This window comes from Gorilla gorilla, chromosome 10 (assembly GCF_029281585.2).
Source record: "Gorilla gorilla gorilla isolate KB3781 chromosome 10, NHGRI_mGorGor1-v2.1_pri, whole genome shotgun sequence".
Classification (NCBI taxonomy): Eukaryota; Metazoa; Chordata; class Mammalia; order Primates; family Hominidae; genus Gorilla; species Gorilla gorilla.
Window position 1 is genome coordinate 97,772,166 of NC_073234.2, and position 16,489 is coordinate 97,788,654.

Below are 16,489 nucleotides of genomic sequence, written 5' to 3' on the forward strand. Positions count from 1 at the left end.
AATGTGTGTGTTTTAGAAAGATAATATTGCTCTTTGTATAAAGGATGGGCAAAAAGACCAAAACAAAGCGACTAAAGATTTAATGAGTAGGTATTGCATTACCAAGTTAGTAGCTAATGAAGACTGAATATGAAAAGGAAGTATAATTAAGAGGATGTATGTATAAGAATTTAGAATAATGGAAAATGGTTCTAAAGTTCAAGCTTGTTTAGTTAGGTGGATAATGATATTAACACAAGAAGGAATAACTAGTACAGTCTCTAAAATTAAGAGATTATTGTTTCTAAAGCTTGCAAGAAATACTAAGAAATAGGATAGAAAAGAAGAGACTTCATCTATTCCAAAATTATGGAAGTGAGGCTAGGGGAAAGCAATTTGATTCACTGATAAAGGATGATTAATGCTTAATTTGATTAGATTTGAATATGGGTATATGAATGCAAAGAGAAGACTGATACATAAAAGTAGAAATGGTGAACTCTAACTTTGATTCAGGTCATATGAGGGAGCTTCAGTCCTCACTGCAGACAGAATAAAACTAATGAAACAGATTCTGAAGATAATATTGAGGATCTACATAAAAGGCTTTGTTTGACTTTGAGGGTTTGCTGCCTCCTTATCAGTTGTTTGCATTTAACTCCATTAGATAAAGAGCAAAGGTGTGAGGCCACTGTGATCTCAGCCGCAAAGGAAACTGTTAACGCAGATTCAGAAAACTTCAAGATGGTTATGTAACCACGTGGTGTCCAGAGGAGTGATGTGTTTTCCTGTAGCTTTGAGCCAAGGCTGGCAGTTCCTGTAAACTGCAGTCGTATCTTAAAGTTCCTAGGTGTTTTGGATAGGAATTCAGGGAGCCAGGTGCATCAACGAAGACTGCCCTTCTGTCCTTCATACGTTGTTAAATATTTAAGAGGGAGCTCTCTTACACACAGGTTGAGTACCCTCTGTCAGCCTTTGTTGTGGTGGTAAATAGTAGCTTTATGTGTTCTAAGGGAGACCATAACCCTCCTTCAGCCTCATAATCTTCATCAGCACAAGACAGGAAACATTTTTGAAGTAATACCATCTTTTATTATGCTCCACTTCTCCAGTCACAGCCCCATGGGCTCCAGGTGTGATGGCTCCCTTGCTGGCTTCCATCTGTATCACCTGGAAACAAGAGGGATCCCAGGAATCCTGTGTTTCTCTGCCCATATCTTCGCTTTATCATCAGAAATCAGTTGGGAAGCCCAGAACTCTGTTCCCATGGAAAAATTTTCACCCCTTCTTCCCTCTACCACAACACTTACAGCTTCACCACTTTGTCTCTAGAACTCTGAGAACTAATCTCATCATGCCTTTTATCCCTATTCATATTAGCTACCACCAGAGCCTGAGGACTCACAGCTCGTTTCTTATTCCTAGGACCCCAATCAAAGGTATCTCCATAAGCCCTTGGTTTTTACTAAGTATCCCATTTTCTGGAATTCACAGTCAGTCATTATCAAAATTGCCTATATATACTGCCTCTTCTCTGAAAGTTTCTTTATTTTCCTACCTAATCAAAACCTAGCTCTTGTAATGAAGCACACTACCCATACTCCTCAAGCAGTGGATTTCTCTCCCACATTCCTTGTATGGAATAAGCCTCCATACTTCTCATTGCTAATCGTAGACTGTGTGTGTTATCTAATGTTGTGTAAGAAGTCACCCCAAAACTCAATGGCTTATAGCCACAATTATTTAGTATCTCTCATAGTTTCTGTGGGTCAAGAATTTGGGAGTATACTTGGCTATGGGTTTCTTGTATTAGATTTTTCCTTCTAATAATATACCCTTTCCAGTGTAGTGTATTTTTCATATATGCTGTACCCCTTTCAATCTAATGTTAAGTAGTATTTTTTCTAGTCCAAGTTTTCTTTAGATTATCACTGAGGGAAGACCTCTCTGCCTGGAGAGTAACTATATCCCACTGGAAGCTCAGTTTTTAAATTTTTGTTTCATATTTCATTAAATCTTCCTCTCATCCTTATGGCATGCTTCTTTATTAGATTTAAATCTCTGCTCAAATAGCACACCCTCAGAAAAAGACTTCTGTGTTAATTAGAACAGAGATGTTTTATGGGTATTCCTGAGATATTGTTTCCCTTGTTCCCTGGGTTTCGCCTGTGACCACAATCATCATCTGTTTATTCTAGTGTGATATACAGATTTTGCTATATTCCAAGATTGCTGAGCTATAAAAAGTTTGGCAAACATTGAGATGAAGATTTAAATGTAAAATAGATTTAGGACCAAAGTAACAGTGACTTAAACAAGACACAGGGACATTTATATTTCAATCCAGAGGTCAACAAGTAGAACTGCTCTAGAAGCTCGGTACCAAAAAGTCTTACAGGAACTGAAGGTTCTTCTGTTTTTTTGCTCTACTCTCTACTGCACTTGTTTGCATGGTCTTAGTTTGCTTGGTACTGTGAACACATTCCAGACAGAAAAGAAATTAAGTAAGCAGGTAGGGGTAGAAAGTGTGGGTGAAAGAACATACCCCCCCCCCATCCCTTTTAAGTACATGACCTGGAATTTGCACATATAATTTCTGCCCACATTCAGTTGGCCACAACCTAGTCATGTAGCTATCCTAGTAGTTGCATGGAAATCTGAGAATTGCAGCCTCTAGTCTCAGCAGTTGAGTTCTCTGTTACTACTAGGAATAAGGAGAGAACGGATGGGTAAAGGGAGGAGTAGCTGTTTTATTGGTTAGTAATAAACCAGTTTGAATAAAATAGCACACCCCTGTCTCTCTAGCCCTTTACTTTTTACAACGAGATCTGTATTTCTCTTTTTATTTGTCAGGAAAAAAATAAAATACTTATTGTAACCCTTTCATTTAGCAATAATCATGTCTCACTTAAATCATAAAAGCTTCAGTAAAACCCGAACCAGTCTTTGAAGTCATCTCAGAAATAGAAGAAGTAGCCCAGAGTCCCTAGGACTTGGATAGGCTGCAAGGGCTCTATGAGTCCTATGCAATTGTAACTGAAATTGTTTGTTAATGTACATTTATATAGCATGAGTGTTTAAGAGCATGAGTTCTGGATTCAGATTGCCTGAGTTTAAATTCCAGCTCTGCCTTGTGCTTGATTTGTAAGTAAGGCAATTGACTTAACCTGTCTGTCTGTGCTCAGTTTCCCTATCTGGAACATGAGAATAATAGTATACCTACTTCACAGAATTGTTCTAGGAACTGAAGCTAGTTAATACATTTAAAGGACTTACAATAGTGTCTCAATGTTAAGTAAGTGCTGTGTAAATACTAGCATTTTTATTGATACATAATATTTGTACATATTTACAGGGTATATGTGATATTTTGATAAATGCACAGAATGTGTAATGATCAAGCCAGGGTATTCAGGATATCCATCACTTCAAGCATTTATCATTTCTGTGTATTGGGAACATTTCAAATCTCTTCTAGCTGTTTTTAAATATACAATATATTGTTGTTAACTATAGCCACCTTGCTGTGCTATCGAATATTAAAACTTATTTCTTCAATCCAGTTGTATGTTTGTACCAATTAATCTACCTCTCTTCATCTACCTCTCCCCACAGCACATATACCCCTCCCAGCCTCAGGTAACTGTCATTCTACTCCCTATCTCCATGAGATAATATTTTTAGCTCTCACATATGAGTGAGAATGTGCGATATTTGCCTTTTTGTGCCTGGCTTATTTCACTTAACACAGTGACTTCCGTTTCTACCCATATTGCTGCAAATGTAGGGTTTTTTTTTTTGACCAAATAATACTCTATTGTGTATATACCACATTTTCCTTACCTGTATCTATTCATCTGTTGATGGATACTTAGGATAATTTCATATCTTTGCTACTGTGAATAGTGCTGCAATAAACATGAGGTTGTAGATATCCTTTTGAGATAATTGATTATTTTCCTTTGGATAAATATCCAGTAATGGGATTTCTGGATTGTATGTATGGTAGTTCTGTTTTTGTTTTTTTGAGAAACCTCCATGCTGTTTTTCATATGGCTACATGATTTGCATTTCCCTGATGATTAGTGATGTTCAGCATTTTTTCATACACCTCTTGGCCATTTATATGCCAACTTTTCAGAAATGTCTGTTCAGATCCTTTGGCTACATTTTAACTGGATTAGTTGTTTTGCCGTTGAGTTGTTTATTTGTATTATTATTTATATTCCTAGGGAGGATCGTCCATATCTTCCATCTGATTATCAGTAGGGTCTGTTATAAATTTTTATTTAATACCTGAACATCTGGATAGGCTATGATTGTAACATCTTTCGTAGGCTATGATTGTAAAATTTAAACTTGTTCTCTTTTAATCAAAAGTCATCTGATCCCTCATGGTACAGAAGTTTATTTAGGGGAATCTATCCCAATTGCATTTTCTTACAAAGCACCTTTTTGTTTTTATTTTATTTTACTTTTTATAATATAATATAAATTAATATTTATGTTTATCTCGACTTTTTTTTTAATTGTCACTGGGTTTGTTTTAAATAAAATTTTCCAGGTCTTAATTTAAAATAGAAATTGCTTTTATTTTCTTTTCAAAAACCCTGTGGAACTAATAGTTCTACATCAGAAATTTTAACATCACCAAGTTGCATGTGTAACTATAAGTTGAGCAGTAGATATGTGATTAAGTAATGAACATTGATTTTTGTTTTTGTTGTAAAACATAGGTGCAATTGAGCTGAATTGGGTCATAGTTGAAAAATTACAGTCTGTTAGTATAATGAAGAAATAAGAGCCTGTACAGCTGTTCTTTTTCTGAAAGGGGAACATAGTGGCTAAAAGAAAAAATCTGATGCTTCAACATTGTTAGGAATGAATTTATATTGTCCTATAATAAATTGCCAAATGTCATATTTAATAAATCATTTTTAAAAAGTCAGACCGACAATAAATTTTCAATATCTCATTACTTATCTCCTATAGTTATATTGAATATCAAGAGTATTTGCATTTTAAATTGCTAAATCTTACAGAAATTGTTTTGGCAAATTGGTTGGTACCAGACTTGGAATTTAAACACAAAGCAGCTGTGTTGAGCAAATACCATTTTCATAACATTTGTATGCTTTCAATTAACAAACTGGAATGAACTGTTAAACATCACCATTTCCATGTTTAACTACTGTTTTTACTTTCTCAATGACTGATTTGCTTTCTTGGTAGATTATTTATTTTAACTGAAAAAGAAAGAATTTTATTTAAATAATCCGTATTTTTCCCCCATCTGCAGAACGTACTCAGGAAAAGTGGGGATTTCCAATGTGCCACTATTTAAAGGAAGAGAGATGGTGCTGTGGTCGTAATGCCAGAATGTCAGCATGTTTGGTACGGTTATATTTTTTCCTGGAGTAACAGCTTTATCCAGATGTTGTAGAATTTATTATTTTTGGCTAGTATCATGCATTCAATGCCAAATTTTGCAGAACATCCCATTAATGCTTTTGTGCATTGGAAATTATAAGAAAAAAATGACTTGCCCTTTAAACAATATCCACTCTACATGCAGTGTCATGATAAAATTATATATATTTTAATTATTAAATAAAATATAATGTAAAGTGTTCAATACTTTATCCAACGCTCTGTGGTTTGTGTTTCTTTATAGCAGATTGTTTGGTTTCCTAAATTTTTATAGAATGGGAAAAATATTAAGCTAATTGAGATATGGAGTAACTATCTAATTAAATAAAACATTTATTGTGCTGCATTTGACTAGTGCCCTCAGACCTAGAACACTCTAGCCCATAATGTTCTCTGTTCATGGCACTATGTCAGTTTACAAAGAAATGAGTTAAATAATGTAAGTGATTTTTGTGTTATCAGAAAATTAAAATACTGCAGCTATGTAGAATTAATAAATTTAGAGATCTAAAGTACAACGTAAGGACTATAGTTAATATTGTATTATATACTGGAAATCTTCTGAGTAGATTTTAGGTGCTCTTACTGCACACACACACAAACAGTAATTATGTAAGATGGTGGATATGTTATTAATAAATTGCTTACCTATTATAACCATTTCACTAGATATAGATGCTGCTCAGCTTATGATGGGGTTATGTCCCAATAAACCCTTCATACGTTGAAACTACAGACAAAAATGCACTTAATATACCTAACTTACCAAATATCATAGCTTAACTTAGCCTACTTTAAACGTGGTCAGAACACTTAAACATTAACCTACGGTTGGGCAAAATCATCTAACACAAAGCCTGTTTTATAATAAAGTGCTGAATATCTCATGCAATTTATTGAAAACTGTATGGAAAGTGAAAAATAGAATGGTTGTATGAGTATTCAAATTATAGTATCTACTGAATGCATATCACTTTCGCACTATTGCAAAGTTGAAAGTTGGGAACTGTCTATATATATATATAAACATCATGTTGTATACTTTAAATTTATGCAATAAAATATTTAACAAAGTAAAATAAAATAAAATACAGTTGATTAAATAATATGTTTAATGTCCAACTGCAAGATAAACCAATTCTTTTAGGACCCATTATTTCTATGCCTGTTACATAGCAATATAAGAAATAGTGTGCCAGTGTTCTAAGTTATATACTAGAATTATCTTAGAAATGTATTTATGCTAACATAATAATTTCCTTTGGTAGCCCCACTTAAATTACTTTTCTGGAAGTTTGTCTTGTTCTCTCACTCTCTAGTAAATGGTACTTGTTCAAGGTCTTGTTAGAATGACAGCTTCTTCTTGGGATAACTTGAGCATCAAAATGCTCATAGCCAGTGTTATACCCTTGACAAAAAAAGAGAGAGATTAGATGTAAAAAAAGAAAAAGCAACTGGGAAGAAATGTAGACTATCTAAAAGAAAAGAACTATGTAATATCCCTTAGAAAGACAAAAGAATAGATTGTATCCATAAAAAAGAATTATTTCTATTAAAATAAACATTCAGAGAACCAAAACGAATACTTTGGAAAATAAATTCTGTAAATATAGAATTAGCAGACCATGCTGGCCTTAACTTGCCCTGATCAATGTCAGCTGCCCATGGAATGCCCTTCTCCTTAGCTCCATCCCAACCCATGTCCACCTTGTCTTATTTTTTTGATTCCAAAGTAATGTTGGAAAATCTAAGGAACAATTCTTTTAATATATCTTATTTTATTGCCTTTTGCTCCATAACTGACATTTTTGAAAAATATTCAAATCTTAAGTGGTCTTCTTTAAAAAAAAAAAAAAAGATACTTTGCTGGGTTTTCTGGGGAATGCTTTCAGATAAACAGTTAAGGATACTAACCAGACACAAAATATTAATTAAATTAGAGCAATATCATTAGCATATGTTAAGCCTGATAAAACTTCTAAAGTAGCCCAGAGTAGCAAGAAATGAATGCTTGGTATGTTTTCTCATCCTCTTTGTTCATTGTTCAAGAATAGTATTAATGTTTGCAAAACACTTTGTAACCACCTACCTGATTATTTTTTATTATGTAATCACAATTTATTATTTCTGTTTCTAAATTAAGGTTATCAGCAACACATACCAAAAGCACTCTTGGGGTATATGATATTTTTATGGACACCAAATCTCCTCTTTTTAAATAGTCTATATTTTTTAAATTCAGTTTGGCCTTTAGGAAAATTTATAAGAAAAATCTAATCTGAAATTAGCACAAGGAGTACCATAAATGAAAACTCATTGTTATCTTCAAGGATAAATCTGTTCTGGACCTGTTGCTGTTATCATAATATGAAAATTATGTAATAGCTGTCTCCTGTATTCGTAACATTCTACTTGGCTGTAGATGTTCAGTGAAAGTATCCTTCAAGTAAATTGGAATATTACATTTTTTTTCTTCAAACCATTTCTGTGAAGCCAGTTTTCATGCAATGAACTCTTTTTCCCACTAACTCCACATGGTTTGAGGGCATGATAAACCAGGATTCAAATAACAGGTTTTTAGTTCTTGCTCAGTTCTTTGCTAACTAGCTATGCAATTTGAGGAAAGTTACTTATCTTGATAGTGATCTTGTGTATCTACAAAAATTGCTCTTATACTTATGAAAAGATATTGTAAATTATCTTTTCATTTTAAAAGTGTGTGATTTAGCTATATGTAAACAGTTTCATTTATGAAAATATAAAAACCTGAAGCAAATATGGGTATTTTAAATTTGAATAGCAACTATATGCACATCTCTTATACATTTATTACTTTTCTGTGTTTGAAATGTTTCCTAATTTAAACTTTTTTAAATAAAATTTAGCTAAAAATTATATATATTTGGAAATATATCTAAAAACTCAAAGTTTCAGAATACTCTATTCCATATTTAAATTATGACAAATCTTTTATGTATTTTGAATTATGAGTATTTATTATAAATGTTAGGAAATATTTTGTAAAAAATATTTTGGATTTTAAATAAATATAAATGCAAAAACCAGTATATATAAAATTGTAAAAATATGTTTTACTTTCTCTTCTACCTGGCATTTGATCATATGTGAACTTGATTTGAATTTGTAGATCACACAGACCAAAAATACATATAGTTTTCCAAAATAAGTTTTTAATTATAATCTCGATTTTTTTTTGTTCACTAAAAGATGAAATCATATGTTTATTAAAATTATGAGAAAATATGTTAAAATATATAAATATATCTATGTCTGTATATGTGCATAATAATAGTGTTGGATTTATTTGATTGTTTTAGCTACACTAAAAATGAACCAAGACTATGTCATTTCATTTCTTTCCTGTTTTCTAATTCCTTCTGAAATTCAAGGACTGTATATAATTAGAATTGACATTCAAGGATATGTGTTTGTGTATATGACACACATCCATTATAAATTAGCTCTAAATTACACAAGCATACTAGTTAACATTCTTTAATGATATTAACACTGTTAAGTGCATAAACTTACATATTATCACATAATTAATCTTTCTAAATGTCAGTTTTACAAACTCTTATACAGTGTGTTTATAAATCTTATAAGATAAGACTCAATATATCAGCAATCTGTCTTGTTTTTTTCCCTTTAAGGCATTGGAGCGGGTTGCAGCTGGCCAAGGGGTAAGTAAGAGTGTTAACTGATGAACACGACAGTTTTTCTCTCAAGTACTCTTCATACTTGACCTGCTGATGAACTTAAAACCTAATGGAATTTAATAAATATCTTGTCCCAGATGCATATTCAAATTTGTGCATTTTCTGTAAGTTTACTTTAAAAGCAAAATGAACTTTTCAGAACTTTTGAGCTTTTAGGAAAATTTCTGCATTATGCTCTTATACTACTCATTTCTTTGTATTATACTAAGCAGTCTATAAATATTTCTGAAGAATGCTGTTGTTGACAATTAGGTTTTTATGTGCTTAGTTCAAGCAAAGATAACTTATATTATTCAGTACATTATTTTAACTATAGTCCAAAACACATACTTCAGTTGATTGTTTGATAAATTTTTTTTTTACTGACTTGATTAACCATTAGTTGCAGTAGCCAAATGGGTTTGCACTTAGAGATAGAAGTTAAATATAATCCCCCAAATATCCATGTAACTGTCTTATCCTTTACCTTGTATTCAGGAACCATTAAGATTTTTTTAAGAGTTTTTGGACCCTTTCATAAAATTTTTAAATTTAACCTAAAGTTTAAAAATCTTTCTTTTGCTTTTGTTCAAGGAACATTAATGTGTCAATTTGAATTGTTAAAAATAATAATTTAAAAAATAATTTTAATAACAAGTATCATTTACTGAGTGATTACTCTGGGCCAGAAACATTGTTAAGCATTTTGTATGTAATTATCTTTTTAATATATGCACTGTGCCTATCTTAAAATTGATAAAATCTGATTCTTTTGAAGGCATTAGCATTAGAGCATATCATTTGAGTTTGGGGACTTTAAGTGTGTGGGACTTTAGTTACAAACTACTGGTTTGCATCATGTCTTTATCACTTACTAGTTAATAACCCTGGACACATGTCATCATTTCTCTGTAGCTTAATTTCTTTATCTGTAAAATAGGGAGAAAAAGAGGAGTGATAATAATACCTTCCTATAGGGTTGTTAGGATGAAGTGAATGAAAAATGTACAATGCTTAAAACAACATCTAACACATAGTAATTGCTCAATAAATGCCAACTGTTGTTGCTGTTATAGATAATTAATAATTATGATCATGAAAATAATAGCTAAATTTAATACAGAGCTTACCAAAGTACTATTTAAAGGTCTCATCAATTGAGATAATAAATACATAGTACTATATAGTATGTACTCTTACTATCCCATGATACACATGAAGAGACTGTAAGGTAACAAAGACTAAGACTTGAATCTCTGAGTCTGCAGTTCAAGCTCTTAACTACTATACTGCATATCAACTTAATGGTTTTCTAGAGGTCTGGGGAAAAAAAGAGAGCTTTTATCATAATACTCTAATGCATTTGGTGGTGTTTTTTAATTTTACAAGTGTTTGCTCATACTTACACTCAATCTTATCAGTTGGGTATTATCCTAAACCTGCATGAGAATGATATAGAGCAAAAGTTTAATAGTGTGTTCTAGTTCCCTTAATTAATTGCAGAGCCCTGACTTCCAACTTAGTGCCCTTTCCACTAGACCTGTAAAATGCATGTCTGATACATATGCTTTAAGGGTATACACTTTGTGTTCCCTCCCATTTTAAAAATGCATTAAAATGTTAATGTATCACTTAAGGGAAATAAAGTAAACTCTGGCCACATCCAGTTTGTTCTTGGAATAGTCAGGCACAGACTGTTCAGGAGATATTGATTCCCTTTCCACTTACCCATTTGTATTTACCAGGATAGGTAGTCCGATTTAGTTACTCCAGTAATGCACATTTGAAGGCATTTTATAACCTCTTCCCTTTCTCTTAGGAAACAGCTGTAAAGCTCTTATTTACTCAGAGTAACTTGAGAATGATGACTTATTCTGTTCTGCTGTATTTTTCTGTGCATTCAATTTTTTATGTTATCTTGTTTAAAATGAACTTGTTCTTTTTTGTTGTATTTTACAATCATTTTAATAACAATATAAATACATATTTATTTCAAAGTTATCTTGATACCATTTAATGTAATTTGTTCAAAGGCATGAGAAAGAAGAGATTTTAACTATTTTTAGGCGTTTCATATAAAATTAAACTTACCTATTATAGCTAGTCAAACAAAAAATTAAGAACTTTGTAAGCCATTTATAGTACTAATATTTAAATTCATGCAATAGTAGACTTGAAAAAGTGACTTTGAATTTCAATAAAATATTATAGGAATAGGTATTAATATTGAAAATGTATTTCAGCATTTTTATGAGATAAATGAAAGGATTTTTAAGAAAGTGGGGGACAGATGATAAAGTGAGATTTTGGTGCTATAGAAAAAGTTATTCAAGATGAGAAAATCTCAAATGGAAAATATATCCAGAGATTAAGAAATTCTAAATGAAATGTTTTGATGTAATTTTTAAGGAAAGTTAAGTTTTGAAATCCATTGTTTTTTCCTCAAGTGAAGGCATTTGTGACAAATTTGGAAAGAGATTTTATATAAGAATTGTGCCTTTGAAAAGTTACAAATTTTAGTGTGGGCACTCAAACATGTATATGAGTCTACCTTCAGTGAATTATTTTAGCAGTTATTTGGGGACTGTGATATTTGTAACACCATCCCCACTATTCCTGCTTTACAGTGGTAGAACCTGTATTCTTTCACAATGCTTTAAGAGTCTACAAGTCTGTTGTTCACTAGCGACTTCAGAGGGTAGTGCCATCAGGGGAAGATGTAAGGAAAATGGTTGACCCTCAGCTCACAACTTTTAGTTTTTGTAGTCTCAGCAGCACAGTATGGGAAGTTAATGTTAAATAAGGGAGAGGGGCAATAGAGTAGGTTTTCTGCCTGAGCATGAAAAATTTATTTTGCTATAAACTCCATCTGAATTAATTAAAACATATTTATTCTAGTTGAAAACATGTGAAAATAACAGTTTTGGACTCCAAAGGATAATAAAAGTTACAAAAGGATAACTCCATGGATATACACATTTCACTGAATTATATCTTTAAAACTTTACCAGTCATTGGACAGTTTTCAGTTTTACCTTATTTGACTTAAAAGCATTCCGTATTGTTGTCCTCCTTCTATTCTTACTCATTTTTAAAAAAAATAATAACTACATGCAAGCTGGGTTGTTGTTGCTGACATTATTTTGTGTTGGATGTTCCTATACTATCAATATCGAGATCTGTGGGGATGTGCATAGGGTTTTGGTGACTTGTTTCTTAGTTTGAGTAATTCTGTTGCTGCAGTGAAGTGCTCTTTTATAAATAGTAATGTTTTACTTTCTGCTCTTTTAAAACAATCATGCTTCATTGGAGCCCTTCTCTTCAGCTATTGCTTCTTTCCATTCAAAAACCTTTGAACCTTTATGGGACATCTCCCATATCTCTTTCTGCAAGAAGTGAAGCATTGTCAAGAGTGCAATCTCTTATCCTATGTTCTTTCCAAGGCTCTACTTTTCAACTCTGTAGTAACCAGTACTGTCTTTCAGACCTCAGACAAATCTTTGTATTTCTTTACTTAGGGTAGTTCTTTCTTTCTTGTTGTGACTCCTAGCTGTTATTATCTTTATTCCACCTCCATTAAGACAAATCTACATTCTCTTCTTTTTCACACATATCCTTCCTGACTCTTAAATGCTCCAGAGCTGACTTGGTTGGTCTTGAAAGTATTTCTCATTTTTAACTGATAAGGACTCTATTTGAGCATTAGCTTATTGTTCATTGACTATAACTTTTCTTTCTTATTCACTACTGTTTCTTTTATGGTTTCTCTTTTTTTTTTCAGAATTACTTTCACAGTGAGAATTAGCCTCAGGGTAACACTTTCACTTGTAATGGAAAAATTATTAAGTCATCCTCTGTGTTTAGCAACAAAGGTTTCTGACAGTCACGTATGGTTCCAACATTCTGGTATTTATTTTATTTCTGTTTTTTTTGTTTCTTGTGCTTATATATGTCTACATTTTTTTCAGCTGCCTACTGAATCACTCTTCTATCGTGCTGTTCTTCAGGATATTATTAAAGATTGTTATGGCATCACCAAATGGTATGAGGATTTTATTTTAATAAGAATAACTGTTATATTGTAAGTAAAGTGACTTTTAGTCTTCAGGTGAATTTATGCAGGGTCACTGTTATTAGTAGAAGCAACTTTGAATTTGAGCATAATGTCAATAACAAGTACACAACAACTGTATCTTAGGTTAATTATCATTAAAGTAGGGGCTCTAATGATTCCTTCTTGTCCTGAAAGTTTGTTGTAATGATAAAATAATCTATGTAAAATGTACTTTAGAATTTTTGAAGTATTAAAATATTAAATAGTTCAGTGACGATATTATATGAGCAAGAGTCATATTTAGAATGTTTCGTAAACAGCATAACACTTTAATTAGAACAGATATTGATCATAAACAACTATTATAGCATAAACACTTAACTTTAATTAGAACAGATATTGATCACAAACAACTATTATAGCCCTTCAGGTCTCTGCTAGTAGAATACTAGCACTACATATGTTTTGTTTTATTCCTGTTGCCCCTAAATAATGCACTATTTATACAGAAAAGCAAGGGGTAGGATAATTTTTTTCATAATATTGGTTCAACAACTGTTGTATTCAAGCATACATTTGTAATTCTGGCATGCTTTATGAATGTTCTCTTGCTAATTACAATTTTAGGATTCTGATAGTTATTTGGTATACTAGGATTATTCTACAAATTAAAATAAGGCAATTTTCAGGTTCTCAAAAATCAATTCACATTTATGAAAAGATATAAAAGGGATTTTTAGATTAGCTATTACTTCTCTGTAAGAAAAAATATCCACTTTTTACGGATAGAAGTTACTACATACAAGTACCTACACAGACTGTTTTCAACTGTCATTCCTATGTAGATAACTCCCAAATCTGTATCTCAGTCTCCATTCTCTTTTCCATATTGTCAAAATGTCTAAAACTGAATTTTTCATGTGCTCCTGAAAACTAGTTCCTTCTCTTATATTTACCCTAAGATGCTAACCTTGTTGAAAAAAGCCATAAAATTGTGCAAATTCATGTCAACTCAAATATTTACTACCTGCCTTCTTTAAAGACCTCAGATCTGTTCATGTGTTTATTATTTCCTTTATGACTTCTTAAATTTGTTTCTGTTCTTTTCTAAACCTTTCTTCTCACTTAAAAACTCAATACTTTCCAACGCTCCACATGCCTGCGTTCCTTTAGTATTCAGAAGATAGCTCGTATTTATTAGAAGACTTTTCTTCCTGAGCCCCATTGACCTTTCAGTCACATTTGACCATGTCGGTAATTGTTTTTTCTCTAAAATCTCTTCCTCATTATCTTCCATTATTCTGTATTCTCTGAGTTTCATTTTTCTACTCTGAGCACTCATATGTTTTCTTCACAGTTTCTTAATTATTATTCTATCCCCTAGGTATATCTAGCCATTCTTTAATGTTTTATATGCAGCTCCTATCTCTATATTTCCTCTTTCTCTTAGGATCCTTACTACAAATGACTCTTGAAATATGTAACTAGCTCCCATCTCTTTTTCAGAAGTCCACATCCACTTTCTCATTTTCATCTGAATAACTTCACTTAAGTACCTCACAAATACATCAGTCAGCTACCTCCAAAACCAATGTTCTCTTCCCACCAATTCTATTCTTTTCTTCTTTCTCTTGACTTCTAATAAACAGGTGTTATTTCTGGAAATGACATGACCATTATCAAACATTAGAAGTCTAGAAATGATACTTGATTCTACTTTTATCATCAGACCACATAATTAGTTATCAAGATTTGTACATGTTATTTTTTTTTAATCCAGCACTTATTTATTGTGTGACAGGCAACATGTTAGGTCCTGGGGATTCTGGATGCATAGGTAATGGTTTCCACACAAGAACAATTTATGTTCTAGTCAGGACGGCTTATGTGAAAACCAAACAAAATGATTGAAGCCTGCTTTCAATAACATACTAAATAATTAGGACTAACCTCACTTCTGAGGAAACAAAACAATGCCAGAGATGTGTGTGCACATGCGTGTGTGTGTTTAAATTTGTTTTTACTTGGTTTGAGAACATCAGAGACCTATTGAAGTAGGTAAGAATTATAGGACAAAAATCAAAGAGGAAATGGGATTTCAAGAGAAGTAAACCCAGCTTTTATGGCTGCACTTTCCCCAGCAGCATCTGTCAGTTCTGGAATAGGCAACTGTCCACCCATCAACAGAGAGGGTGAGCACAGCTTTCAATAGAAAGACAGTTCTAGTGAAACAAAAGTTCGAGTTCATGGTCTGGTGAGGACTTGGGAGCAAGCCAAGTAAACCACTCATACTTTGAGTTAGGTCCCTAAAGATTTATACTGTAAGAGTTAAGAGTGAACTAGAACAGTCCTGAAATGAGTAAAGCCCCATTTTGAATTATCTCAAGCTGCAATTAAAGGATTTCAGATTATTGCTTCTGCTAGCTGCCTACAAGAAATAAATTCCCTCTGGACAAAATAATGTAAATCTAAGCCTCAAATTATCACTAACATCTTATATATATATATAGTACCTTACAAAACCAATCCAAAATAACTAGCTATGTGATGAAACAAGACAACATGACCAAAATCAAAGATAAACTACAGTCAACAGAAATGTACCCTTAGGAAAGCCAGAGAAAGGCTTAAAATAACTATACTTGAGAGAGTTCAACTCTGGAAATATAGAATAGATGTACTTTTCTCCATTTTTCCTGCTAAGTACAACTAAATCCCCGAACATTATATATAAAATGAATACAAAAAGACAAAAGATAAAGAGAATAGAGCAGACTGGCTAGGGGTTTCCGGACCGAAGGAACAACACAGTACGAGTCCCCCAGGTTTTCTTTTTGTTTCATAGAGCCCAGGGTTGGAGTTGAAAAAGGTAGTAATCTAGAACCACCAATAGGCACAGAAAAAAAAAGAAATTTCAAATGAAAACTGAAAGACCAGGAAGCGGGCAGGCCTAGAAAAACTTTTATGCATTACTGCCGTACTATAGCAAAAAAAAAAAAAAAAAATAGAAAGAAACACACACACACACACACAGAAAAACCTGTGACTCCACTCTCAACTATGCCAACAAAGGCCAAGAAGTACAGAGCCTCTACTTTCATCCTTGCCAGGCTGTAATGAAACTCCCTTATAACCCGTTTGTGGCGGTATTAGATAAGGCTGAGTAGGAAACTAGGACTTGTATCCAACTGCGATAAAAATTAACGCAATACCACTACCACAGTGTCATACAGACCATGTGGGAGACCTGCACTTCCTACCCAGCCAGCCATATGACACCCCTCATTTCCCCTACTAGGGTGGTTGG

The 16,489-nt window shown here is 32.7% G+C and overlaps 1 protein-coding gene across 6 annotated transcripts in view; it reads left to right on the forward strand.

The window, feature by feature from the left end:
- Positions 1 to 16,489, forward strand: part of METTL25 (methyltransferase like 25) — a 120,814-nt gene that overhangs the window by 67,322 nt on the left and 37,003 nt on the right. For 5 of the 6 annotated variants that reach the window (XM_004053628.5, XM_055358832.2, XM_055358833.2 and 2 more), the window contains 3 exons: positions 5,279 to 5,373; positions 9,084 to 9,113; positions 13,097 to 13,170. In XM_004053628.5, the coding sequence (XP_004053676.2) occupies positions 5,279 to 5,373; positions 9,084 to 9,113; positions 13,097 to 13,170 (199 nt within the window). The remainder of the gene's footprint in view (positions 1 to 5,278; positions 5,374 to 9,083; positions 9,114 to 13,096; positions 13,171 to 16,489) is intronic. The other variant, XM_055358828.2, reaches the window with a different exon arrangement.